Source organism: Haemaphysalis longicornis, unplaced genomic scaffold, assembly GCF_048455015.1.
Source record: "Haemaphysalis longicornis isolate Haplotype H1 unplaced genomic scaffold, Haemaphysalis longicornis Haplotype H1 scaffold_1, whole genome shotgun sequence".
Lineage (NCBI taxonomy): Eukaryota > Metazoa > Arthropoda > Arachnida > Ixodida > Ixodidae > Haemaphysalis > Haemaphysalis longicornis.
The window spans coordinates 476,877,550-476,904,843 of record NW_027526203.1 but is presented as its reverse complement, the minus strand read 5'-3'; the positions used below and the strand labels follow the sequence as shown (position 1 = coordinate 476,904,843).

The 27,294-nt window shown below is 51.6% G+C and overlaps 1 protein-coding gene across 2 annotated transcripts in view; it reads left to right on the top strand.

Annotated features, from left to right (window-relative positions):
- Ide (Insulin degrading metalloproteinase) overlaps nucleotides 1-27,294 on the top strand; it is a 99,187-nt gene that overhangs the window by 17,063 nt on the left and 54,830 nt on the right. For both annotated transcript variants that reach the window (XM_077688252.1, XM_077688251.1), the window contains exons 8-12: nucleotides 11,921-12,123; nucleotides 12,305-12,377; nucleotides 13,305-13,397; nucleotides 15,027-15,199; nucleotides 24,457-24,560. In XM_077688252.1, the coding sequence (XP_077544378.1) occupies nucleotides 11,921-12,123; nucleotides 12,305-12,377; nucleotides 13,305-13,397; nucleotides 15,027-15,199; nucleotides 24,457-24,560 (646 nt within the window). The remainder of the gene's footprint in view (nucleotides 1-11,920; nucleotides 12,124-12,304; nucleotides 12,378-13,304; nucleotides 13,398-15,026; nucleotides 15,200-24,456; nucleotides 24,561-27,294) is intronic.

Here is a 27,294-nt window from a genome sequence, read left to right as displayed (position 1 = left end):
AAAGCTGTGCGTGAAAGGGGCATATTCATGTTCTCGGTGAGTTAATGTAGCTATCTAGTGCAACTTGTATTTTGACTTCAGTGTCCCTTTAACGTCACTTGGGAAATGAAATGTGAAAAAACAAAAAACAAAAAATGTGGGAGGTATTGGGAGGTATTGTGCAAAGTCATAGATAACACAAGGCTTCTGTACTTATCAATTAAATTTGGAGTGATCTTGGATCCGTAATGTTAACTACTTAAAAACTAGATGCTGAAAAAGTGATCAAACATAATGACTTGCTTGGAAGACAGTCGGCAGATGTAATACTTCAATATTTGGTCGGCGAGTGTTTGTTAGAGTGCAGTCCTTTCTATAAATGCGCAGCCAGATTGGTGAAATTGTCAGTCAAGCTAGAATAATTTCGGTAAGGGACAGCACATTATATTCTTTCCCCATCAAGCTAGATAGCTGGACAAGATTAAGCCGGCTCCGGCTATGCTCTCAACACAGTACTCTGAGGTGGTGGTAACAAGACGTACACTGTTAACCAAACACAATTTGTGGCAATATCCTAAGGCATCCTCAGCATAACATGAAACTGTGCTTTGTGGGGATCCGCTTGATCCCCTTTCCTCCTCCCGCGAGCGCGATGTTCGAACGAGCGCGCCTTCCCGTGCACATGATGTCACCTCGTGGGCCGACGCGCCGGCAGGCACCGACTGTCCCGCCGCCGCTGTCGCTCCTCCTCACCCGGGAACCTGCCTCTAGAGATGCGTCGCTCAGGAGTGATCCGGTTCTTTTGAGCCGCTCTTTTTGAAGAACGAGTGAGCCGTGGCTCAGTAAAAGTGAGCGGCGGTTCTTTTGGAGAGAGGGAGACCCTTCTCGCCGGCTCAGTGATCCGTGTCGAACGGGGCGAGCCACAGCCATAGAGTTAATACTACTGCCACAGCACTGCAAAACATGGAGAAAGAGCCAACGGAGCCTAAAAGCCGGGTCAACGCTCTCTGCGCCAGCTATTGCCGGCGCGAGAAAGCAACTCCACTGCCGGGCCAGCTGGGGTGCTGGGGCTAATTTTCCAAATTCTCCAGCGCCCCCTGTCGTGGGAGCAGACAATTCGAGCCGGGAGAACCGGATGCAGTTTTGACCCGTTCATCGGCTCTTCCGGTGAGCGGAATCCGCTCAGTTACTGAGCGGAAGAACCGAAGACCCGGGTCAAATGATGATGATGATGATGATATTTTGGCTGTACCCTTTGAATCGGGTGGGTGTGCCGCGCGCACGCTAGCCAGAACAAACAGCAAGAGAAATGCATGACAAACATAACGACAATAACGCGGCCCGAACGAGACACAAACATATGGCACACCAAAAGGAAACACTTAACACTCAGCCACATACGAGAAACCAAGAAAAAAAAGAAAAAAAAAGCGTAACATAACGAAGAATCTGATAATGTACAATTAACGTCCCTGGGCTGCCGTCGCACACCAGCGTTCCAGGCGGCGCTTTGTACGCGCAACAGCGCGCACGTCCACCACACCGTCGGCGTCCCCGAAGCCGAGTGCTTCCTGCAGGGTCGGAGGCGGACCACTTTCGCGGGTATTGTCACAGTGTCCAAGACCTGCACAGCTTAAGATCAAGTGTTCAATGGGCTCGTCACCCTCACCACAAGCACGGCACACCACACTGGACACCTGGTCGTCGAACGTTTTCTGGCGCACAAGAGTACGGAGGGCTCCCGCACGAGCCTCGAAGAGCAGCGCGCTCCCCAAGCTGTTGTCGTACAGCTGGGAGCCACCGATCGAGGTCTTGTGCTGCGCGTAAACCTCCAGAGTAGGCTTTTCCCGCACAGCACGCTGCCACATCGCCTCCTCTTCCTCACGCACTCGACGGCGCGTGTCACGTGTCCAGGCTGTTACGGTGTCCGCAGAAACAGGCTCGCGGAAGAATCCGTACTTCTTTTCCAGAAAGTACACGCGGCGCGTCCAGTTTGTGCGGATGCAAGTCGCTGCTAGATACTCGAACACGCGTCGCGCCCAGCGCTCCCGATGCATGAACTGGAGGCGACCGCGGTACGACAGCTTACTAGCCGCTTCACGTGCCTCAAAGGACGACCAGCCGAGGTCTCCCTGCACCGCTTCGTTGGCCACATACCTATGACATCCTACAGCGGTGCGTCCCACTGCGCGCTGTTGCCTCTCGAGCCATTGCCGAGTGGACGTTGAGAGGCACACCACAGCGTTCGCAAACGTGAGAGCCGGCACATGCACCAACTTCCACATGTCACGCACCATCAGGAAACGGTTGCAGCCCCACAAGCTTCGGCGGCGAAGAATGCACTGGCCACGAACGGCAGACTGGCGAACCTTTGCCTCATGGTGTGAGTACATGGCAGCACCGGAAGAAAGCACTACGCCCAGGTATTTGTAAGACAAACACATGCTGATTTCTTCCCCACCGAGGGTAACTGCTGCGTCTTTGCTGGTTCCTGCGAGGGTGAGAACCGCCGACTTCTTGGCGCTGAACCGGAGTCCAAGCTGTGTTACCTCAGCGAAGCAGATGTCCAGCAGGGTCTGCAATTCCTGCGAGCACTCAGCCATGAGTACCAGGTCATCAGCAAATGCAAGCCCTGGCAGGCGGTATTGCTCGTCCGCCCCAGTGGTGCTGTATCTGAGGCGAAAACCGAGACCACATTGGAGTAGTTTCCGCTCAATACTTGAGGCATACAGGATATACAAAAGCGGGGATAGCGGGCAGCCTTGACGGAGGCCCCTTGTGACAGGGATGTGGTCTGACTGAATCTGACCAAAGTGCGCCGTGACGGTGTTGCCCTCGTAAACTCGTTGGACCGTCCGCAGCAGCGTTTCCGGAAGCCCGAGACGACTGAGCTTCTGGAAAAGGGGGGCATGGGGGACAGTGTCGTACGCCTTTTCCACGTCCAAAAAGCAGCACATTAAAGAGCGCTGCTCCCTGATCGCGATTTCGGCACACTGTGTCAGTATGAACATGTTATCGTCCAGACGACGGCCTGGGCGAAACCCGTTCTGAAGTTCGGTCAGGAGCCGATTGGACTCGGCCCAACTGCTCAGCCATTCCTTGAGGGCGCCCATGAAGATGCGGTACATCGCGCTGGTCACCGTGAGGGGTCGACAGTCCTCCAGGATATCCGCTTGACCACCTTGCTTAGGTATAAGCGTCAGCCGACCGTGATGCCACTCTTCAGGGATGGGTCCACCCTCCAGAATGCCGGTAAACAGCACCGCCAGCTGTTCTCGTGTCGCTGGCCCAAAGCACTTCAAGAGCCGCGCTGGTAAACCATCCGGTCCGGTGGCCGTACGAGAGCCGAGTCGAGCCAAGACACGGTCGACTGTTATGCTGGAGAACGCCCAGCGGAGTTGCGATTCTTCTGAATCAACAACCTCAAGCGGAGTTAACAAGGGGCCGGTACCCATGGCAGCTTCATTTGGTGAAACATTGGTGGAATCAGCATCCATGGAGCCGAACAAGCGAGTGAAGTGCCGATTCAAGTGCTCTTTCATATTGGGGACTTGTCCCGTCACGGCATCTCTGAGTTGCTGCGGGGGCTCGTCGCTCTGCGCCATCTGTTATCGGCGCGGGAAAGCAACTGTACTGCCGGGCCGGCTGGGGCTAATTTTTTAAACTCCTCCAGCGCGCCTCCTGTCGTGGGAGCAGACAATTCGAGTCAGAAGAACCGGATGCAGTTTTGACCCGTTCTTCGGCTCTTCCGGCTCTTTCCGCTCAGTTACTGAACCGAAGAACCGAAGAACGGCTCCCGCTCTTTTCGAGAGCCGCTCTTCGCGAAGCGGATCTTCTGAGGCGCCATTTGGGAACCGCGGTGGCGGCGGCGGTGAATGACAGATCGGGAGGCCGCAATGGCAGCAGTGAACGAACTGCGTCTGTATTTTCGAAGTAATAGAAAATAAACTCCTGTGACCATATAATTCACTAGAATCACTACAGTTACATTTGTGCGTGAAGCTGTTGTCCGAGTCAGGAACGAGCCGCATCTTCTCAACCGCTCAGTTCCGCGGCGATTATCGGCTCCCGGCGGTTCTTTGGCAGAGCGGCTCTCCTAAGAACCGACGTTCAACGGCTGCTCGCTCGATTAGAGAATCGTGCTGAGCATGGCTCTGAAGGAGTCGTGTCGGCACGTTCCGGTAGAGTTATTAGAGGCGTATCAGCCGACCGGGTCTTCTGTGCAACTTTCGCGTCATCTATTATCGCTGCCAGAAAGCGGACCCGTCGACCTCGCTTCGAATAAACTGAACAAAATGTTGTTCACCACCACAATATTAAAGTTAGTTTCTTGTATTATGTCCAGAATCATTTTTTCTGGCGTCACAGCTCACTAGTAGAGATCATATTTGTGAGGTTATAAAGTTGACAAAAAGTTGCATTTTCTTCTTTATATATCGACCGAGAGTGATTCTGAAGTACCACTGACACATAAAAACTTTTGTAATGATGGTGAGGCCAATTCTTTTCAGCACAAATACAGTGGATGTTGTTACAAAATTGAGTAATAATTTAGATTATGGATGCTTAACACAGGTTACAAACCTAAATGAACCGCTGAACCGTTCAAATGAACCGGTTCACTTCAGTGAACTGAGCCGTTCTGAGCCGCTCACTGAAGTGAGCCGTTTTGCCCATCTCTACCTGCCTCCTCTCCTTCCTCTCCTCCGCGCCTTATAACCGCGACGCGCACGTTTCGCGGGTCTCTCTCTCTCTCTGGATGGCTCTCTCTCGCTGACTCTCTTTTGCGCTCGGGAATCGCTCTCTGGAGGAGATGGAGGATAGAGTCTAGGGAACGCGAGGGATCGCGGTTCGTATCGCACCCTCGCCGCCACCCGTCCGGAGCGGGGCAATCGGACGCGCGAGGTAGGCTAACACCACCTCGCCGGCAGCCCCCGTGTCGCCTCAGCCGTCGGGCCCGCTCGAGCCCGGCCTTGAGGCGCGCGTCGGTACAGTGTAGTTCTTAACCCGGCCTTGGCGTTTTATGCACTGTACAACTCGGCCAATAAACCCCCTGGTTCGTCTTGGCCCCTTGGAGCCTGTCGTCACCTGTGTCGGTGAGTCGAACCCGTCGCGGCGTCTCCCTTGTGGACGCCGCGTACCTCTCTGGGGCATTTTAGATGGGTCCGTTCCGGGCGTAGGGGGAACACCCTGAACCCCACGTAGGCCCACAAGGGACCATCGAGCCCAAATTGGCGCTCAACGTCTCTAACGAGGCTAGCAGGGGTGGTTTGCTACCCCGTAGCTAGGCCCATTATGCCCACATTGGCGCCCAACACGGTATCGACACTGCGACGGCACAGGCCCCTTTGTTGGCCTTGAGCCTTGTTGGCCTCCCGTGGCCGCTTGAACGTTCCTAACGTGCCTAGCGCCCGACTGACCCCGTAGCCACGTGCTGAGCGTCGGCCAGTTGGTGCGAGCCCCGAAGGGAATGCATTAAGCGTGCAAACGTTGCAATTCCCGGGCGATATCGCATACCGAGCAGACCCATTGTCAGCCGGTATTGCATCCAGCAGAGACGAGCAGGTGCCCGGTGGTCAGAACGATCCGTGTTGTAAATATGATTTTAACTGGCTCTGTGTGAGTCGTGCTCTGTGTGAGCGGGCGACGCGGTCGCCGGAGGCTGCTAACCGCTTCTATTGTGGTCAGCCTCGAGCGCTTGGCAGCTCGTACTGCTGCAGGCGCGTTTTTTTTTTTTTTTTCTCTCTCGGATTCGTATCTGCTACACGCTCAATGTCTCTCGCTGAAGTTTATCCCACCGAAGGAAATTCCCCCTGAGAGTTTCACGGTGGTGAGCACCCGCAGTTTGAGGAAGGTATACGATACTTCCGTGACTCGCGGGCGGCTGGGCGAGTGGCCGCAAGACTTTGCGAAGTTGTGCCGCTCCACTTCCTGGTCAGGCATGTAGCGCGCTGATCTCCACTAGCCTCGCTCTTGCCGTTGCGCTAAAGGAAGGGAAACGCGAACGTGGCGGCGGATATTAGCCCCCGTCGCTAACCATAGTTCCTGACGCGCGCCGCACTTGACGGAACATAAGACCACGTGCTCGAATGTGTTCGTCGGTGCGATCGTCGAAGGGAACGCAGCCAGGAATATGGCAATCCCCAGACGAGAGGCGCACCCGGGGACCACATGTTGTCCGCCGGCATCGCCTTGGGCAGAACAAACCTCCTCCAAACGCAGCAGGAAGGTCCGCTTTGTAAATATGTAAATAGTAGGTCGTTTTGGCTCTGTGTGAGTCGCGCTCCGAGATGGAGCGGGCAACGCTTTCGTTGGAGGCCGATAACTGCTGGTACTGCGGTAGGTCTCGTGCGCTATGCAGCCAGGCTGCTGCAAGTGCGTTTTTTATTTCTGCCACGGACCCGTGCATGCAAGGAGCGGATGGGAGTTTGCCGATAAAATCTCACCCGATAAGCCCCCACGAGGCTCAGCGAGAGTGGCGATTTGCCGCAGTCTAAGGAAGCCGCGTTGAGCTTCCCCGACTCGCGACAGGCCGGATAAGCGAGCGACCGTAACTTTTACGAAGTTGTGTCACTCTGCGAAATAGACCGGCCGCGCACACAGCGATGAGGCTTTTCTCTTCTCGCTCGTGCCGCGCGTGCCACAGCGTGAAGTCCGGATCCCGCAAGCTATCCCACTTCATGCAGCCAATCGAGAGGCGCAACCACGGCAAAATGCGGCTTACACTTGGGAACTCCATCCCGGTGACCGTAGTCGTCGGTTCCTTTCGGGCTGCCGCTGTTTGCTTCGCTGATGGGCGACATTTTCGCCCTGCGGAAGCACTAGGCATGCGCGATGAGGACAAATGACCGCGATATTCACCCGTTTGGCTTTTTCCGCGGGTCTGATCATGCGTCCTCACGTCCGAGCGGAGCGTTGGCGCGGGGCGACGTTTCCACCCCATGACCAACCCTACCGAGCGCCAGTGAGCGCCAACGCCGCAGCCACGGAGAGGTTGCTTCGCGACGCCCGGCGGGGCAGCGAGTTTGCCCCCTCTCCTCAGTGGCGGGCGGAAGCGCGTCACGTCAGGCGATGGCCCACCAACTGGCCCAATAAGCCCACGTGACACGGCAGGTAGACCCTCTCTCATGGCGGACGTCGAAGAGACGCCGCGGGAGAGGGCACGCCACTCAATCGGCGGCCTAGGGAACGACGCGGGCCTCACGCCCTTCGTTCCAGTATTCTTCCCTCCATGCCTTCGTCGCCGATAGCGACGGTTTGGAAGGGGGGGAGGGTGGCCGCCGACGAAAGCGAAACGGGGAATGCCGGCTACCTTCCGTGCGACCGCTGTTACGCACTACGCAGCCGTTAGCTCTCCCCAGTTTCTCGCGGCACCGGCGTTACGGCCACTTTTTCGGCCCGAGCCTTTGCGTGCCCCTATCGCTGTTTCCGGCAGGTAGTTTTGGGTTTCGCCTTTCGTGTCCCCTTTTGCAGCACTGTTCCTTGGCTCGGTCCCCAGCCCGGTTTTCTTCAGTCTTCAGTTGCCGCACCACACACAGCCCTTGTCGCACGTCAGCCTGCATCGACCGGCGGTTTCAACGTCGCCACTCGCCAGGGCCGTGGCACACCTCTGCAACTCGGGCGCTCCAGCGCTTTCCCGGGGCACTCCCTCAGTGCGGCGGCGCTCGCCGCGGCTCCTCTCCTTGGCGCCTTCGACGAGCGCGCCCTGGGTGCTTCTTCGGGACCTTCAGCCGGTACGGCACCCAGACGCTGCGGCTACCTTCCACCTCCGGTGGCCCTCTCCTGCTGCAGCTGGTCAAGCCATGTCTGGCGGCTTCAACCCTCGAGCCTGTCGCTCGAGCGTCCGGCGTGAACCTGCCCCCGCGGCCTGGCGGTCTTGGGCCTGGCTCCCTGGTGTCCTGGCGAGTCATCTAGACGGCCCCTGCTTGTGCCGACCACTCTGGCGTCGTGTCGAACTCTGGAACGGCGTGTCTTCGAAGTGTGGGTGTGTGTGTCGGCGTGGACTCCAACGTGCGGAAATTCGCGGACTTCTTGGGCTGGGGACCCGTTATAAGCTCGTAGGGTATGTGCTGTGCCTGCTGTTGTCGAGCCGGACCTTCAGACCTGGCTCGGTCTTGAGGAGGGGGGGATGTGGGGATCCGCTTGATCCCCTTTCCTCCTCCCGCGAGCGCGATGTTCGAACGAGTGCGCCTTCCCGCGCACGTGACGTCACCTCGTGGGCCGACGCGCCGGCGGGCACCGACTGTCCCGCCGCCGCTGTCGCTCCTCCTCGCCCGGGAACCTGCCTCCTAAAGCGGGATTCACACGACGGAGAAACCCTCTCACGGAGGCGGATGGATATGTGACGTCAACAGCACGTGACCGGATTATCCGGCCTGGCGGCGCATCCACACGTGCGGAGCTACGCGGAGGGACTAGCAGACGACAGCGTCGAGGAACAGGTTCCATTCCCCGCCGAGGGCCACCGCCGTCGAGCGAAAACATGCGGAGGCATTTTCTTTCGCGGAGCCACCGCGGGCTATCCCCACCGAGGGGCGGAGCCTAAAACCGGTCACGTGAGCGGGTCCCGCGGGCCAAGAAGAGAGGGTTGCTCCGTCGTGTGAATCCCGCTTAACCGCGACGCGCACGTTTCGCGGGTCTCTCTCTCTCTCTCTGGATGGCTCTCTCTCGCTGACTCTCTTTTGCGCTCGGGGATCGCTCTCTGGGCTCGGAAGGAGATGGAGGATAGAGTCTAGGGAACGCGAGGGATCGCGGCTCGTATCGCACCCTCGCCGCCACCCGTCCGGAGCGGGGCCCATGACCCCAATCGGACGCGCGAGGTAGGCTACCACCACCTCGCCGGCAGCCCCCGTGTCGCCTCAGCCGTCGGGCCCGCTCGAGCCCGGCCTTGAGGCGCGCGTCGGTACAGTGTAGTTCTTAATCCGGCCTTGGCGTTATTATGCACTGTACAACTCGGCCAATAAACCCCCTGGTTCGTCCTGGCCCCTTGGAGCCTGTCGTCGCCTGTGTCGGTGAGTCGAACCCGTCGCGGCGTCTCCCTTGTGGACGCCGCTTACCTCTCTGGGGCATTTTGGATGGGTCAGTTCCGGGCGTAGGGGGTACACCCTGAACCCCACGTAGGCCCACAAGGGACCATCGAGCCCAAATTGGCGCTCAACGTCTCTAACGAGGCTAGCCGGGGTGGTTTGCTACCCCATAGCTAGGCCCATTATGCCCACAGCTTTTAGAAATGAGTGTATTGCACTGGCAGCCAAAAAAACTCGTTTCAGTTAGTGAAAGTCATGTTCCACATTGAAAATGTGATACCATGTGGTTGGTGCTACGTCTAAAATTAAGACAAAGTAACTGCTTACTTTGCACAGTTGCTAAATCAATTATGATGGAGTTTGTCTTTTAACGAGCTAATCCCACACGTAGTGGATGCATCAGAAATCTGCCATATTTGCATATTTGGTTATACAGTAGAACCCGGGTAACAAGACTTTCTAGGGACCGCACGAAAGCGTTGTATGACCGGGGTGTCGTATGATTGCGGTACAGGTAAATGCCGGCCTAGTCGACAGTCTCGCGCGACAGGTGGACTAAGAACTTATTTAAACTACTGTATTTAGCACATTCTCGCATTATTTGCAAGCCTTTAGCCAAAATTCTAAGTTTCTAAAAAAAAAAAAAGAAATGCCTATTTTGTGCCCCCCTTCCCTCTATGGTGTCTGCACTGGCCCGCCACCCATGCGCCACAGGCCACGTGACCCCCATGCCGTGTGGCTGAAAGCCTTGCTCCTTTCGTGCACGAGATAACCTTGGTAGGTCGATGAGAGGGGAAAAAGCGAGAGTGTAAAACTGCCAAGGCCAAGCGAAACAAAAGATGGTACAAGGCGGGGATGGAAAAAAGACGGGAAAGAAAGGAACGAAGCAACAATGCCGCTGTGATACACTGACAAGCATAGAGAGGGGGAGAGAGACCGTCGTAAAAGGAAGAAATTTGGATCAAGTGGACGAGGAAAGTGAGTGTTAGGCCTAGGTATTCAAGTTTTCGTGAATTTTTGAGTGACGTGAAAAAAAAAAACAGGTTGTTTTTTAAGTTTTTTTTTTTTAGAAATATGAAAAATTGAAAAAAGACAGGTTTATAAAAAATTCGACATACTTCTTAAAGAATCCTTAGATGTCTTATTAAACGCGAAAAGTGACCGTAGTTGCTGGTGACTACACGGATGAAACCAAATTACGGCGGCTGTAAAAAGAAAATAAGGAAAAAATATACATAAACTCTTTTGGGTTCAAATGGGATGTGAACCCGGGTCTTCAAGAGCCACTACCAAGTGTGGTAACTACAGCCCTGACCCTGCACTGTGCCAGGATGGAACAAGAATTATCCGGATGCATGCTGCATGCGAGGTGAACGTGATGGCACCGCAAACACAATGCAGCAGTGGAGAAGTCTCATAATTGCTGGCTTTTTCCTTCAAATACCTTAAGAGATTTAAGTGCCTGATAAATTTTTACGTTAACATTGAAAAGAACACAATTGTTCCATGCTGCATCACTAATGTCTCAGCGGAGCTTCCACTCCCAAAATCTGTGCACGATTTCACGTCAAGGCATCGATTTCGGAAAGCATTTCCCACTGCAGATAGGTCGCATCGAAACAAATTTTCCTGGATGAGCCATGTTTTTTTTTTTTTTTTTTTCATTATTATCCTGGTTGAAAAAAAAAGAAAATACCTGTTTTTTTTTTCTTCTATTTTTTTTTTCCAATCGCTCACATCTCTAGTTCGGCGATCACCACGTGGTTGCATAGTATGTTTTTTTTTCGTTCATCAGCTCAATAAGGAGCTTCAATAAGGAGCTTCAAATTCGCGGTCCGTCGGCCACCTGGACTGACTTCTCGCGTTGGCATTCTGCTGCCGTGTGGGGCCGTCGGAGGTTAACTCCTGCCCGCCAGTACCTGCCTGCGTGCTTCTGTCTCTTAGGCAGGTAGTCTGGCCCGCCTGTGGACCTTTGCACATCAAGCAGCATCGAACGGGGGTTAAGAATAAAGAAAAGTTGGGACGAGGCAGCGAAGAAGTGTAAAAGATGAAAAAAAAGCGCTGGCGGTTGCTATGCTCTCCAATGCAAAATTTGTTCACAGCAAGAACTGCAGTCTTCTCGGTCACGGCGCATATCTGCTGCATCTCGGGAAGGGATCGCATGATCAGCGAACGCACAGCGGCGCGCACTACTTTGTCATTATCTTGCAGTGCACCGCTGCCACTGAGTATGTTGTAAATCGAGTTTGAACCTGCCACACAAATGTCATGTGGTTCGGATGAGCGGCAAATGGAGGGGCATCTGGCGAAAGTGTGAGGGGAGGGCGCTCCCTGGCGGCAACGTGTGGCAAAAGTGTGAGGGGAAACAGTGAGAGAGGTGACGCCATAGCTGTGCATGCTGCCGTTACCCTCACACTTTTGCCAGACGCTCCTCTCTATTTTCTTTCTGCATTCAGTGTCTCGTTTGCTCACTTGGTTACGCGGATATTGACGCCGCCGCCATCAGCGCCGCTGCCGCCAAGCCAGGTACCGGGCACCAAAGGGCTGTGCCCTAAAACGCCGGTTTATCCCCGCCAGGATCTGTCATACGAAATGGACTACGCACACCCAAGGTTTTGATGCATTGCTTCTGTGGGGAATTTACCGGGACCGCAGTAATCTGCCGTAAAGTGGGTCGTCGTAGGACCAGGGAACATGGGGGTTCCACTTATCTAGGCACTAGATGCATCACATGAATTGTATAGTCTTGTAGGCTGTTGTTGGTGTGCTTGACGGTATGCGCCCATGTCTCAGTGTTGGGCAGCCTTGGCCAGTACTGTCACGGGGGCTGGCGGTCGTGAACGTTTCGTTGTCGTGGGTTGCCAGGCCAAGGAGAAACATATATGGCTGTTAGTAAAAACGGTGCTCTGCTGCAGAGTCCCTGGACGACCTGGCGCGCATTGTGGTGCCCCTGTTCTCACGGGTGCCCAACCGGAATGTGGAGCGCCCCACGTGGCCCCAGCACCCGTACGGCCCCGACCAGCTGGGCCTGCGGGCACATGTGGTGCCCGTCAAGGACAACCGCTTCCTCTACATGACCTTCCCCACTCCGGACCTGCGCGAGCACTACAAGGCCGGCGTAAGCTTTCACCAGGCTGGCCAACAAATGTGCACAACTCTGATGGGGCAATATCTGTTGTGCATGAAAATGTGGAGATTTGTGCCCGGCATTTGTAAACTCGCCAGTGAACGTGTGCGGCATGTTCGTGTCAATTGTCTACTGGGAGCAATGTGTAATCGTCTCAATTCCGTCTTCGCAGCCCGGGGACTATGTGGCTCACCTGATTGGACACGAGGGGCCTGGGAGCTTGCTGTCTGAACTGAAGGCACGAGGTGAAAATAAGGCTTTTTCCAGCTGTCATTTGTATAGTCGAGTCCACTTATAGCGATACCGTTTATATAACAATATATCAAATATAACAACGAGCAACTATGGCACCGTGCACCTTTGTATGGTTTCTATGATAAAATAAACCGTTTATTACAATGTTTTAGTGCCGCGGTATCGGATAAAACAATTGAATGTGGTTACAGCGTGCACCGAAAATGGGAATTGCCACCGGCTCTCTGCACCGACCATCCCCGTGCCCGCTCACCCGTTCACTTGTTGTATCTTGTGCGTGCTGCTTTGAATTTGGCTCAGTAGCACTTCAACTGCCTCCGTTCTTCTGCGGAAGGGACATCAGTGCTGATGTTGTGGAAACGTCCGAGTGCCTCACTGAAGAGGCGATCGTTGCGCGGAGAAGTGCTGCAGACAGCGCTGTCAGTGACGACACTGCTGCGCAACCTCCACAGGTAGTGTTTTCGCAGGAGGCCTAAAGCAGGATGCACCCCTCGGGGTCGTCGTTTCCGCCAAGGACCCTTCGCTCAGATAGGTGAAGCACCTATAGGTGCTCTTAAAAAGATGTGTGCCAGCTTCACGTGCAGCCAACAAAGCTCACTGACTATGGCTTCTTTTCTGCAAATAAGTAGTAGTACGATCTTGCTTGCATGTGAATAAAATGTCTTGAGTGGTGTTTCGTCTTTTTATTTTGCAACCCAAGTGTAACAATTATCGTTTATAGCGGCGGGATTTCCATGGCACTTGAACATCGTTATAGGTGGACTCGACTGTACGCACTGCCCAGGCTGTGCTGCAATTTTGTCTTTCCATTTGTTCGGAGGTGAACTTGCCTCCGGTCTCTTTGGCCCCTTGGCTCCTTGCCTTGGCCAAGAAGGCTGTGTGTGTACGTCACTCTTGATTGGCTCTTGTTTTCACAGGCTGGGTCAATGCTCTGGTTGGTGGAGAGAAGGACGGCGCACGAGGCTTCAGTTTCACCATTGTCAACGTGGACCTCACTGAAGAAGGCATAGGTAAGGGGCTACACTCTGCTCCCTGTCTTGGGGCAAACTCTGATCAATCGTTTGAAGGGGCCATGCAGACAGAACACAAGTTTGGTTCATTCGAGAGGTTGCCTCGTTAAAGTTGTACTGGCACCACCTTTAACTAGAAAAGAAGGGGATGGCCATGCAACTCTCCAGCTCATTTCCCACACTAAAAGCTGTGCGATTGGCTGAGGCCGGCAAAAGCAGGCACAAGTTAGGCAAGGCTTATAAACTTGCAGAACGAGCTATTTTCGCTTAAATGTAATGCACGTTCATTTTATAACACTAAGAATGGTGGGGTAAACAATGGAAGTTACGAAAGTACATGTAACAATAGAAGTACCAGTGCGTACTGCTGTTGGTACTGCGCGCACTATGCTTGTTATAGCTGCACAGCAGTCCAGCACTTTAGGGTTGTCTCATACGACACTGGCCAATTGGTGTAGGCGACATTGTCTTAATGACCCTGCTTGTCGAGCATACCCCATGTTTCACGAAATGATTACTACCTACCATAACAAAAACAAGCCAGGTGCATATACGGTCAGAAACAAAGCACACCACTGAAATATGGTCAGAAACAAAGCAAAGACGAAAGTGGTTCGGCGCAGGATGGTGGACTGATGGTAAACAAGGTGTTCCGGAGTCCGCTGCAGACTAAATAGCGCACTAATGTTCGCTTGAACACCTTGCCTGGTTATGTCATGGCAGACATCACAAAACACACGCTTTGGCTGGAGAATCAAAATTTTAACAAATCGTTCAATTGCTCAGTAAATAAAGCACAGTTTGCGGCATGAGAAGTGTTGGGGGCACTATAAAACACCAAATCTTTCGAATGAAGCAAACTTGTATATTTTGTCTGCATGGCCCTAGTTACTGGTTGTTCCTATGTGTGGGGTGCAGTTTCCATGACTTTAGTGGGCTCTTTTTTTTGTGAGGTATCTTTACTATAATTTCATTTTTATCCATGGCCTTCAAATCACTGCTTTGTTGAATATGTGTCTGTTTCAGTAGCAGTGAAAGTTCATTTTATTCTTTTCCCTTGTCAAGTTTTACCTTCATGTGTGTGGAGCCATTTTCACCCGTACTTGTTCGCATGCTGAATTTGTGTTCTTTTTTCTTCTTCACACGAGAAAGGTATGCTAGTCATTCCTTGTACCAGGAGAAATGTGGTGGTACGTAACTTGTAAGAAGCAGACGGGATGTGTGCCAAAACAATGAACTTATACCATCGTGCCCGACTGCCATGTACAACGTGTGAGGTATTGGAGAACAGAGCTAGTCCTAATACCCTCAGCTTAATCTCACTCACCCTAAATCTTCATTATCAGCTTCAATTACATCTACAATATGTTGAAACAAGCTGAACAAAGCGGCAGAACAAAAAAAAAACTATTGCAAAAATACACGCGAAGCATATTCCTTCTAACAATTACGTTTCGAGGGTGTGGTTCCCACATATAGTGAACTGGTAACAAAAATTTGTTCTAGGCGAATCTGGCTGTATGCAACTATTGGGTATATGAAACTAATGGATGCGCACATCACGGCTTGCTATGAGTGGGCTTTGTGGGGCACAGGTGGAATAATCCTCTGTCCTGTTGGTGGTTGCAGCGCACACGGACGACATTGTGCGGCTGGTGTTCCAGTACCTGAACATGCTGCGCCATGAGGGCCCCCAGCAGTGGATCTTTGAGGAGCTGCAGGGCCTGTGGCAGATGGCATTCAACTTCAAGGGCAAGGAGAGCCCCCAGGGATACGTGCGCGACCTGGCCGGCCGGCTGCACGTGGGTGCCTACTCCTCTGCTCAGGGGGGATTTGTTTCAGGTCACTCTTTGATTAGCCTCCAACTCAAAGCACCGCGGCGTCCGGTCCTGTTGCGCCCGTTCATAGCATCATCTTAGGGGAGGTGTGCATTTGCACTCCGTACACTTGCATCTGCTCCTCGTGCAGTCATGCTTGCAGGGCTGTGCGAGACCATGGCGACACCCTACAACTTCACTCTATTCCAAAGAGGGGGCACATCATACCTCGTTACGATTGTGGCTGGTGGGAAATCGTGCCTCCATTATAAAGGAGTTTCTACTTGACAGAAACTTGAGAGAACAGATTTCAAATTGCCTGATTCGTCAATAAGCATATGTTGTACATGCTGGAGCAGACAAAGCAAACGGTGTGCCGACTACAGGCCCATGGACACCGTCCCGCATGCATTGCAAAGCAGGCTATCTCTGTTTAGCCTAGTACCAGATGTGGACTAACGTACGGGATAGCAGAGGACCCCGGCTAGCTTCGCTAGAGAACGCTACGCGCCGTACACTAGCCCTGCGGAATCCGAAGGCTCGCGCACGGGTTCGGGTACTCACATGCGGTAGACAGGCTCCGGCAATCCAAAGTGAGGCTTTATTGCCTGGCAGATGCAGGGCATATACCAGACAACACGACTATCGCTTGCGGGGAGACGGTGGCTCTGTTCGCTCGCTCAAGCCGCAGGACTCGGACCTCGATATCCGTCATCACGGCCACGGGAGCAGGGGAGGCATCCCGCGTGACCGATCAGGGCAGAATCTCTCGGCAGAGTCCGTGGAGCCAGCTGGGTTCACCGTCATCGGGGCATTTGGAGTAGGCACTGCCGAGCCAACCGATTGCTACCAAATCGCCCAGTCGACTCCCCGCAGAATGCTCGTTCATCCTGCAGGTCGGCTCCGGGGGAGAGATCTTCCCCTGGTTGGGAAGAGGGTGGCACGAGGGAAGATGACGAACTGGTCCTCCCTCCCCTGCGCCCTTGCGCACGCATTCGCGGCAAGCCGATTCGGCGCTTCACATGGGTCACGAAGAGGTCGCGACTCACGTGACACACCGGCTGCCCAAAATGGTGGCTCCCAGCTTGCGAAAACATGTGCAGGCAAGGCGTAGGGAAACAAGGGTCCCCACACATAAGAGCTTTCATCTGTAAAATGGTGGTACCACAAGTATCATATGGGGAACCTTAAAGCTCAAAGCTCATGTTAAGAATGAGACTACTTGAGCCCACCTAAATTCTCAAGCCTCTAATGAGAAAAAAAGTGACCAAGATTTCGGCACACGTAAAAGATCCCCAGGTGGTTAAAATTAATCCGGAGCCCTCCACTACGGCGCGCCTCATCACCTGCGTTGCGTCGGCGCATTAAACCCTACAATCAAAATCAGTTCTTGCAGGGGTGACACAGCTGCGCATGTTGCGCAGTTTTGATACAAGTTTGTTTCCCTGCGCCAGGCTGCTCCAAAAGCTTGAAATTCGCAAAAATTGCGCCAAGCTGCTCCAAAACAGTCTGAGAGCCAAGGATTTTAACGCTCCCGTTTTCAGTGGGAATAAATTCTTACTGACGACATACTTTTCCAGCATCTCCAAGGTGATGCTGTTTGTAAAGGTTCAATTAATTGAACATTCAATAAAAAAACCCGCATAAAATGGTTTCCGAGATAGCTTTTTCTAAAGTCACAATGTTGGGTTGCACATGTTATATTCTGCGAGTTTTTAAAGTTAACCATCGAAAACCATTGCGAATTCCTGTAGAAAAAATACTTGTGTTTGTATACTGAGGCGATAAACTACTTGTGCAAGTTGATGAAAAAACAGCAATTTTCGGAGCGCCGGATCTTCGGAACGACATTACTGGGCGTCGCCATCTTGGTGTGGTAAAGACTGGGAAACATGGCTGCCGGGAGAAGCAGTTACTCGTGGTTCAGGCAGAGTGCTCTTCGCCGATTTCTGCTGTGGTTTTGGTTATCTGGAGTGGCTGGGTTTACATTTAGTCGTTTGACCTGTTGCGGGAAGTTGCGCCATTTGAAAGACGGGAGTTCATGAAAAACAACGTGGTACCCGCGAATTCGCCGTGTGTAGGCCTTGAGTGTGAGGCGCGGTGCTTGCGTGAAGGGAAATTTCGGACTCATTGCGGTGTTATAAAATGCCGAGTTATTGCTTCCTTTGACAGAGAGCTTGCGAGCGGTGGGAATGGGACGATCGAAGCTGCAGAAGCAGCGGCGCAGGCTACATCATCGCAAAATGTTCAAGCAATGTCCGATAGCAGGACGGGCGCTATTATTGCACGCTATTAATAAAGGTTCATCTATCTGAAGAGAAATTTAATGCCAAAAGGGAGGTGGCTAAACATACCAGCGTTACTCAAATTACGATCGTAGTGAACGTGCGCCTTGGGGATTGAAATGGGAGGGCTGCTGGGGTGTGACGACTGTCACCTCACTTTGCACAACTTTTGCCGTGAACCTATGCGTGTGCATAAAGCCGAGTGTGGAATTGCAAAAATAATAATTTCGGTATTCACATAATAATAAAAATGCATTATGATTGCGTAGTTTTTCAATTCGATATTTTCAACGGAAGTCCACGCTGTCTATGCATAGAGCCTAAGAATTTAAAAATGGTGTGTAAAAAGGTAGTGCAGTTCGTACCTTGTGATACTCTGGTAGAAGAAACTTTATTGAAAGGCTGTTTCAGTGTTATGTACGTTCAAAACCGATTAAAAAGTGCACTTTTTGCCCAGAGTTGCCAAAAATTTGAGTTTTTAGGCTCCTAAGGTGACGTAATATATGTAGTTCTTCTGCTCCAAATCAAGGTTCTTCTGCTCCAAGATCGAGATTACGCTGCCCCAAAAACTGCTCCCAAATCTGACTGAGCTGTCTCACCCCTGTTCTTGACATTCCTTTTGATATTGACAGCATTCTGTTGTTGCAAGAGCCACAGAGGGATGGCGGCATGACCTGGGCCTGTGAGGTTTATATTCCCTGAAGCTTGTTGCCCCACAGCCATCTGCTGGCTGTGTGGGGATCCTTTAGATCCCCTTTTCCTCCTCCCACGAGCGCAACCCTTACCCGCACGCAGCGCGCGCATTTGCCTGCGACCTACGTCATGCCTTGTGTCGACTCGCAGGCCACCGGAAAGGAGCCTCGCGGGGGAAGAGCCTGCCTCCTTTCCCCCGCTCCTTATAAGCACGGCGTGCGCACTTCACAGGGATGGAAGGGGGCAATGGAGGACCGAGAGTAGGGAATGCGGGGAAATGCAACGAGGGTGCACCCGTCCGGAGCGGGGCCCCTGACCCCAATCGGACGGGCGAGGTAGCCTACCTCGCCAGTAGCTCACGTGTCGCCTCGGCCATCGCAGCCCGCTGGAGGCCAGGCCTTGAGGTGTGCGTTGATGCAGGCCTCTACTGTAATTAGGAAAAACGGAATGGCCATGCAGCTCACTAGCTCATTTCTTGCACTAGAAAATATAACGTAATATATATTAGCACAGCCGTGCGGTTTGCTGAGGCTGGCAAAAGCGAACACAAGTTACGCAGGGCTTATAAACTTGCAGAATGAGCTATTCTTGCTTAAATGTACTGCATATTCATTTTATAATAGTAAGAATGGTGGGGTAAACCAACAGAAGTCATGAAATTGCACGTAAACATAGAAGTACCGTTGCGTACTGCTGTTGGGTACTGCACACTTTATGCTTGTTATAGCTGCACAGCAGTGCGGCGCTTTGTGGTTGTCTCACACGACACTGGCGACATTGTCTTACGTGACCCTGTTTGTCGGACATACCCCATGTTTCACAAAACAATTACTACCTACTGTAGCAAAAACAAGCCAGGTGCAAATGTGGTAAAAAACAAAGCAAAGGTGAACAGTGGTGTGGGGCAGTATGGTGGCGCCATCCAGGAGGTCTGACGGTAAACAAGGCTCGGCAGTTCGCTGCAGACTGAACAGCGCACTTGAATTTCGCTTGAAGACCCCTCCTCATGACGTCAAGCCGACATCACAAAACACACGATTTGGCAGGAGAATTGGAATTTTAACTTAAATTAATTTCTCAGTGAATAAAGCATCACTTGCTGCCGCACAAGCACTGGGGGCACTATAAAACATTAAATCTCTTGAATAAAACAAACTTTTATTTTGTCTGCATGGCCCCTTTAAGGGGGCAGACTGGTCTTAGAGCTATTTTTTTTATTTACCAACCAATTTAAATGAAACTGCACTGCATTATAGAGTTTTTTGTGCTGATTTCAAATCTGCCATTAGATTCTTATAAGTTGATTATATTTTGAGTTAATTAATGATTAAGTGCCATTATTTTGGGTCGCAGTTACAAAATAACCACTCCATACAGAATGGCAATTACCATGTGGCTAGGCAGACAAATGACTAAAGAATACAACGTAGGAAGAACTTCTTTGATTCAGCTATTTTTGGTTTACGCAGTGAAATTCGCTCCTCCCGCACTCTGCCAGAAATGGCTCGCAGGTGGTGCCAATTGAACACAATAATAATTTTCCAAAGCCTCCATTTGAATAAATTGTTTTGAACATTGTATTCTCCACACATTTTGGTATCAGAAGCAAAAAGAATTACAGTTGTACCTGCTCTGGGTGCCAAGATATTCGGGGACAAAATGCTAGCTTTGCATTGCAAGAAAAGTGCCGTTTCACCATCGAATTCTGCGCTAACTGAGCTGTAGAGTGCACTTTAAAATGCTATTATAATGTAATAACAACAAAATATGGTGCCTTTTGATGAGGAAATTTAGACTGATCGAAAAATGGCTGTGGAGGCTGAAAATGCCATTTTTCAGAAAACGCTTTTTTTTACCGTTTTTCGGCCCCAAAGACCCAACTGCCCCCTTAAGGGGGGTGGTGGTGGTGGTGGTTGTAGTTTGCGGTAGGGGAAAAGGAAAGGAAATGCAGCACTGGGGATATTTTGAGCTCGGCAGGGAGCTCACCTGCATACAAGCATGTGCAGGGGAAGGGAAGTAGAGGGGGAGTGACAGGATCAGTCAGTCCTAGAAAGCTGTCAGCCCGGGCACATCAGTCAGACACAGCAGTCCGGGCTACAATGCTGCGTGAGGCCTTTCGTCTCCAGGTAATGTAGCAGATGGGCGGAGACTTCCCGTTGGGTTGCTGCAGGCCCCTTCGGGAACAGAAGGTCCTCCATGCCAGCGCTGGGAAGGCCTCGACGCTGGTGCGCTCGGTGGAGCGCTGCTCTTGGCCCCGCGTGGTGGGGGCAGAAGCAGAGTAAGCTCTGGTTCCGGTCAGTCCACACATTTAGGCCCCTTTAAGGGGTATTCACACGTTGGAGAAATCTCCCATGGGACCTTAGGAGTGCACAGCACACAACTTCTGTGTCATGGTTGCTGTACGGCTCACCGCTCTGATTGGAGGTCGGAGTTTTTGTTTGCAGGCAACAAATAATCTGAGCCTTGGCAATGGAGGCGGTGGGGTTTAATTGTTTTGTTTGGCAACTAGCAGCGACTAAAGTCCAGGCCACTCTATATTTATTGCTTTTGTTATGGTGGATGCAAAAGTGCACTGCCCAAATGACGGGCACATCAAGAGCCGCCCACATTGTGTACGGCATGGTTTGCAGTGACAATATGGCATTGCCGGCGTTTGTGAAGGGGCACAAGCAGCTGCAGGGATAGCTTGTTGCCACTCGCCACAGTGGAACTCGAGGTGCAAACAAAGCTGACAGTGTGGGCAAAACTCACACTGTAAATCGGCATTCGCACCATTTTGAATCCGGGGCTTGAGAACTCGTCTCCCTGTTGATGTTACCAGCCCAGCCCGTCCCACTGCTGTGCACGCAAGGCGGAAGTGAAAGCCCTTGCATTGTCCGCATCATATCCACGGCCGCTTTTTGGGCGGTTGACGAGAGCCACAAGCACTGTGTAGGGGCTTCACCAGAAACAGCGACTGAAACAGAATCCGCCTTTTTCAAGACGCCACTGCGCATGCGCAAAGCCCTAGCGGTGAACGCGAGAAACTGGTTGGAGGGTAACTGCAACATCCGTCTGCAGCGTCCACCGATACTTGGCTGAGGCCCATGCATCGTCGGCAACGTGAACGGCAAATATCTGGCCACTTTTGTGTCGTTTGAATGCAATGCCGCTTTCGTGTGCTTCGTACAAGTGCACCTCTCGGGCCAAGGGTGACTAGAAGCGTTTTTTTCGCTTCCCATCAGCTACGCGCGACAGGCAACGCCGAGAAGCCTGTATTAGGGCTGTGAGACGCCAGTCTGAAAATGGGAAGCGGAAGTAAGCGCAGTTAAGTTTGACCGTGGTTATGAAACTTCAACCGCTGTTATCAGAAACTGCAGTTTTGTCTGTTACGCACGAAATTCCAATTGTGATGACCGCGGTCACTTGGTTGTGAGTGTAACAAAAATAAATTACGACACTTTTAACTTAACGAGAAAAAACAAAAGGGAAACAGTGTAGACAAAACGAAATATCGTTAAAGCAGTCGCTTCAGACCCCAATGCATCGCATTCGCGCGTGGCGAGGAGAGGGGCTTCCCCAACTGCTTGCAACCGGCTTCGTTTGCTCAGGTCTGCTCGGTATTGGGAACTTTAGGCTTAGCATCGCGGTGGATATTTGACCGCCGCTATCTCGACAACTGCGAATTACAATCCACAGCACGATTTTTCACCGCACTAACATCAACTTTCTTGCATGTGGAAGTTCTTTTCCGCGATCAGATTGATTTCGAAGAGCGGCGTAAGCTGTTGCTGCCGTCGTCTGGGCCGGTTCAGGCCGCTTTCAGTTCCGTGGGGGCAGGCGCACTGGCGTGTTCACAGGCACGGCCGGCGTGTGCGCCGATCATTTCAGAGTGCTGAAACACTTTGATTGCCTGGTTTATCCATTTTTGCGGCGGATGACGTGCGGAATTTGCAAATTTAGCACGGCTTTTGTCGTAGTTGATCGGGTGGATCGGGAAACGAGCCACTGCTGACGGGCAGTCGCGCTGCTTGCGAGAGCAACGCAATGAACACCAGCGCCTCTTGGGGGCAGCATTGGGGCGCCCGCTATTTGAGAACCTTCGTCTCTTCCAAACGCCGTTTTTTTACTTGCGTCCGAACTGACTTGCGCGATTTTGAGCTTTGTGGGTGCAGCAACTGCGGTTAGCGTGACTGAACTGAGGTGGCCAAGCTCAGTTTGCGTGAACTCTTTCGTCACGGCGGAAAAACGGCCGATTGTGAGTGCTTCCACAACACGTTTTTTTTTTTCTCTTGAGCTACTGGACACACTTAGCCTTGCTATGCATGAAATTGTAGCTTATAGATTGCTCTTCCAAACACAAAGCAGCAGTTTTGTTAAAGGTACAATTACTTACAGTTTATTCGTCAAGTAATCAGAAAAAAGCCCCCAAGAAAAGTATACGGAAAACACAAATCGGCAATTTTACCGAGACTAAAAATTATTTCAGGAATTTTATGATATACAAATTGTTCCTACGTTCCTTGGCTATGATTCAATATATAAATCAACAGTGTACACCACGTTTTCAATTTTTGAGGGCCCGTCAACCTAGCGGAACTGACGGCTGTACTACGCCGCGAAAGCACTTAAGGGTGAGTGAGTCTCTGTAAAATGCACATCCAAGTATACTCTTTTGTGTTCTCGCACCAAATCCTTATCAGTTCGGTAATAAAAAACAAGAAAAAAATCCAGCGCTCTCGAGAAGCGACGCACCTGAACCCTGCAGCGCTAATCTGACACGAGCGCCAGGTTATCTTGAAGGCAATAGCGCGATATGGCGTGGTGCATTTGGTCAAAATATCCTGGCCGTACGTTGTCGAGACCCTAGACACAAAATCAAAACCGCAGTCGTCAGATAAGAAGCACGTTTTGTTTATAAATACAGCGCAGAGTCACAACGAAATTACCTGCCAGCGCTTGTTGAAGTGCAAGGCACCTGAACCGGAGCTTCGTCGTCCGAACTGAAATCTGAAGATCCCACACCATTGCTTCACCCCTCACTGCTGCTGGAATCAGAAAAATTGACAGCAGGAGCTGCCGAAGTGCTTGCTACAGCAGTCCGACTGTGCTAAGCGCGGCGCGAACCCGACGCCATTTTTTCTCCTGCTCCCCTCTACCTTCGGTTCAAATTTCTCTTGCTACACCGCCACCACACGAGACACATAAACAAACGAAATGGAAATTGGAAGAGAAATTGCCAATGAACACACCAGATGGCGATAGTTGTCTGTGGAGCGCGGGTTTCAGATTTTGCGGGAGATTAGAAATCATCGGACGCCGGCTTCCGATTGCCTATGGCGCCGTCATGAAAGAGTTAACCATGGTTAGCAGGGTAACCGCAGTTTCGCCTGCCGTGTAACGCAGCAAACTGCGGTTTTGCCAAACCGCAGTTCGCTTAACCGTGGTTAACTGCGCCCATGTAACTAGGGTATTATGGGTAGCCGACCGGGCCAAGTCCGTCCAGCCGTTGGTAACGGCAAGAAAGCCTCCCGGAATGAATTGTTCCCCTGGCGATTGCATGCTGATGCAGTTGCAGTCGTCAGGGGAAGTGTAAGATTTAAAAAAAGCGACTACGTGAGACGGAAAGCTACCTTCTCTTCGAACGTCAAAAAACAACGCGCTCACGCCGAAGGCAACAACCACGACGCACCGCGCTAACCTTAACCTCCGATCTGCTTTCCGTCGCTACCTCAAGAGGGCGCCACACCGCAGTGAAAAAGGCGGATTTCCCATGCTACGGCAGCTCTTCTCTGGTGTAGAGATTGGCAACCAGTGTGGTCGGTTAACACTGGTGCCTCTCCAGCAGCCGCATCTTTTGTTTGAGGCCAAGCAGAGGCCTGCCTGCAGTGATGTCACAATCGGGCTCGGATTGCTGCGCCACAAGGCTCTCTCGTGGGAACACTGCTTCAGTGTCGTGCTCAAGCTGCTGAACAACAGTGCAGGCAACACCAAGCTCAGCATGTGTCTGTTGATCCTGGAGTGGTCACTAAACTAACTTAAGTGAGAAAGAAAATAACAAGGACAACCAAGCAGCACGGCCCCTGTGCAGGCGCTGCTACTTGCGAAATGATTTTCATTTTTTTTATCAACCTAATTCTGTGCAGTTTGCGTTAAACTTGTCATAATTCAGAGGTCACCTAATTGTATAATGTGTACATGCCAAGTTTGCCTAAACACTTCTAATCGATGCCTGGTCATGTAGTTTTTTGTCCATGTGTGAAGAGTCTGTGTTGCCTCTTTCAGATGTTCCCGTTCGAAGATGTTCTAGCGGGGCCCTATATGTTAGAGGAGTACCGACCTGACTTGATTAAGGATTTATTGGGCTACTTGCGGCCAGACAACGTCCGGTAGGTGCTTTTCTCTAAAGAAGCTGCATTTCGGTGTAGGAGCTACTTGGGGCCATTGTTTGGCAGGGCTAGTCTTTGCTCATGAGATTTAGACCAGGGGGTGTGTATGGGCTGCTGCGTGCAATACGTTGAAACTCTACAGACATAGAATGTGCAGCAAAAAAAACTGCATAAAAATAAGAAGAAAGGGTGGGGAATATGCAGGCAATGATAATGTTTGCATTTATGAAAACTCTGAGTAAACAGGATGAGGACTGAAGAGATAAGCAACATTACCCTGCCAAAGGATCGGAGTTGTCCTTCCTCGCTAGCATGAAACTTCAATGCCTGCAAAAAAATTAACACAATTTCCCAGGTTTGCTGCAGAATCAGAACCATAACGATTCATTTTTCAAGGAAGAATAGCTCCCAGTGCTTGAAATGTTTGCATTAAGTGTTCTGAGACTATTACAATTACCGAGAAAGTTGTAGCTTATAATGAAGCTGCAGCATGTGCTTGACCTCGTGCTCAGTGAAGAGGAAATGTCTTCCTCTTTCAGAGGAGAGTACCCAATAGTGCGGCCAATGTACTTGCAAATTTTCGTTTTGAGAAGAAAGGGGGTTCTGTAGCACCACATTGGGGTGTTGCTTTAATTACTTGTCCCGGGGTGCTTGATGCCAAGCTCCACCATTGCTTTCTCAGTTTCAATTCTATCACTGTTTGTGCCCGAGACCTTTTGCTCAAGACTGTGAGATCTTCAATCAAATCGTGCCTTTTATTTTGCACCTGACCGTGTAGGATTCGCTAGGGCATCGAACGCAAGTTTTCTACCTTCCACAGTGTACTATGAAGTTGGTCATGTCACAAACAATAGCAGACTACTAAGCTGAATTTTTCTGTGCCTGGGGAACCTCCGATATTTTGTATTGATCAGGGGTTGGAAAAGCTATCGCACGTAAGTGCACCTGCCCTGCCACTGAAGAACGAGAAGGTAAAAGGAGCAGCTGTTTCGCCTTTTCCCTTCTGAGGTCTAAATTTCTTTCTTCACCATCCTGAGACCACCAATTTCGACCTTGCCCAGCACTTCAACATCGTGAACAATACCTGGACTGGCATTTACAATGAAGGCAATTTCATTTTTAGTTTCACCGTTGGGGCCTTCCTTGTTTCTTCATTTGCAATAGGGTGCCTCCTCCGGGTACTTTCATTTCTGTCGGGAGCCAAAAAGTCTGTGCACACCACATGCACAAGGTGCCGGTCTTGCTCACCCGAGCTTCTCTGACTCAAGAAGTGCTGCTAGCGTGTTTTTTCTTCAAAGAAAGCCAGTGGCTGGTTGTGCAGCCCTAATATACTGGGCTTGCAACCACAGTGTCAGGATCCCCGCAGGGGGCACCTTGTGTACTCACGGTGTTTTGGTGAGTAGCGCCACCACGGTCCCGAGCTCCGCAGGGGTGCCTACTGTCGTAGGCACTTGGTGTCTTGCAACACCACGGACCCGAGCACATGTGGGTTGGACCCACCCACGCCCCGGCTGTGCGTGGCTGAGCCGTGTCCGGGGAAAGGGGAATCCTGGTGGCTGAGCCAAAGCCGGGGTTGTTTTGGACCTTCACGGCCCCCCGGTAGAGGCAACACGCCACTTTGGCCCCTGCTTCTCGCAGACGGTGCCCCCGGTCTGACCCGCCCGAAGGGAACCAGCCAGTCGCCTTTTCCTGCCTCCTTCTTAGCTCTTTCACCTTCCTGTCTTCTTTGCTACCCCTGTCCTGTCATCTCTTCTTTTCCTCATTTCCACACATTTCCAGGCGGCGAGGGCTAACCCTGGGTAAGGAATCAACCTTGAGGACTTAAACAGGGTTATAGCAGCTATGTATGGCTAACGCGCATCTAGTGCGTTCCCAGGTTGGGCTCGGTGGTGGGCGGCCAGCATAGCTGCTGAATTGATTTCACTTGTTATGGCAACAAGATTTTCTGCATCCCATGATCGTCCTCCGAAACGGGGGCGCAACGAAGCAGTCCAGCAGTTTTTCACTCCTAAAAAGTCAGAAAATTTCCTAAAGTTCCACGTCATGCGCTGTGAAAAAGAAGGCATGTCAATGAGACGTCTGTCACCATTCTTGGTAGCCAAAGTTCTAACAAATGAACTAGGCAGCGGCTATAAAGTAAGCAAGTTGGGAAGCGGTGACCTTCTCTTAGAAGTACAAGACGCAGCTCATTGTGCCAAGTTGACGAAAATAACCACTGTTGGTGACAATCCTGTGAGCATCAGTCCCCACCGATCCATGAACACTACCAGAGGTGTTATCTCTGATGAAGACTTTCTGAACTTGTCTGAGCAAGAACTCCTGGAAGGGTTCGAGGGCCAGAATGTTGTGAATGTTCAACGAATCAAAATACGTAGAGATGGGAAGGAAATTTCGACCAAGCATGTAATCCTCACATTCTCGACCAGTGTACTGCCCGAGTCTGTTGAGGCAGGCTACGTTAAAATCCCTGTCCGCTTGTATATTCCAAACCCCCGACGCAGCTATTAATGCCAAAGATTTGGCCATGGTTCATTGAGCTGCCGAGGCAAGGCAGCATGTCCAAAGTGTAGCCTCCCCGACCACTCGTCTGACACCTGTGAAGCTCCACTACACTGTGTAAACTGCAAGGGAGAGCACGCCGCATACTCGCGGTTGTGCCCACAATGGAAGAAAGAAAAAGAAATAATTGCTGTGAAGTATAAGGAAAACATTACCTTTAGGGAAGCACGACAGA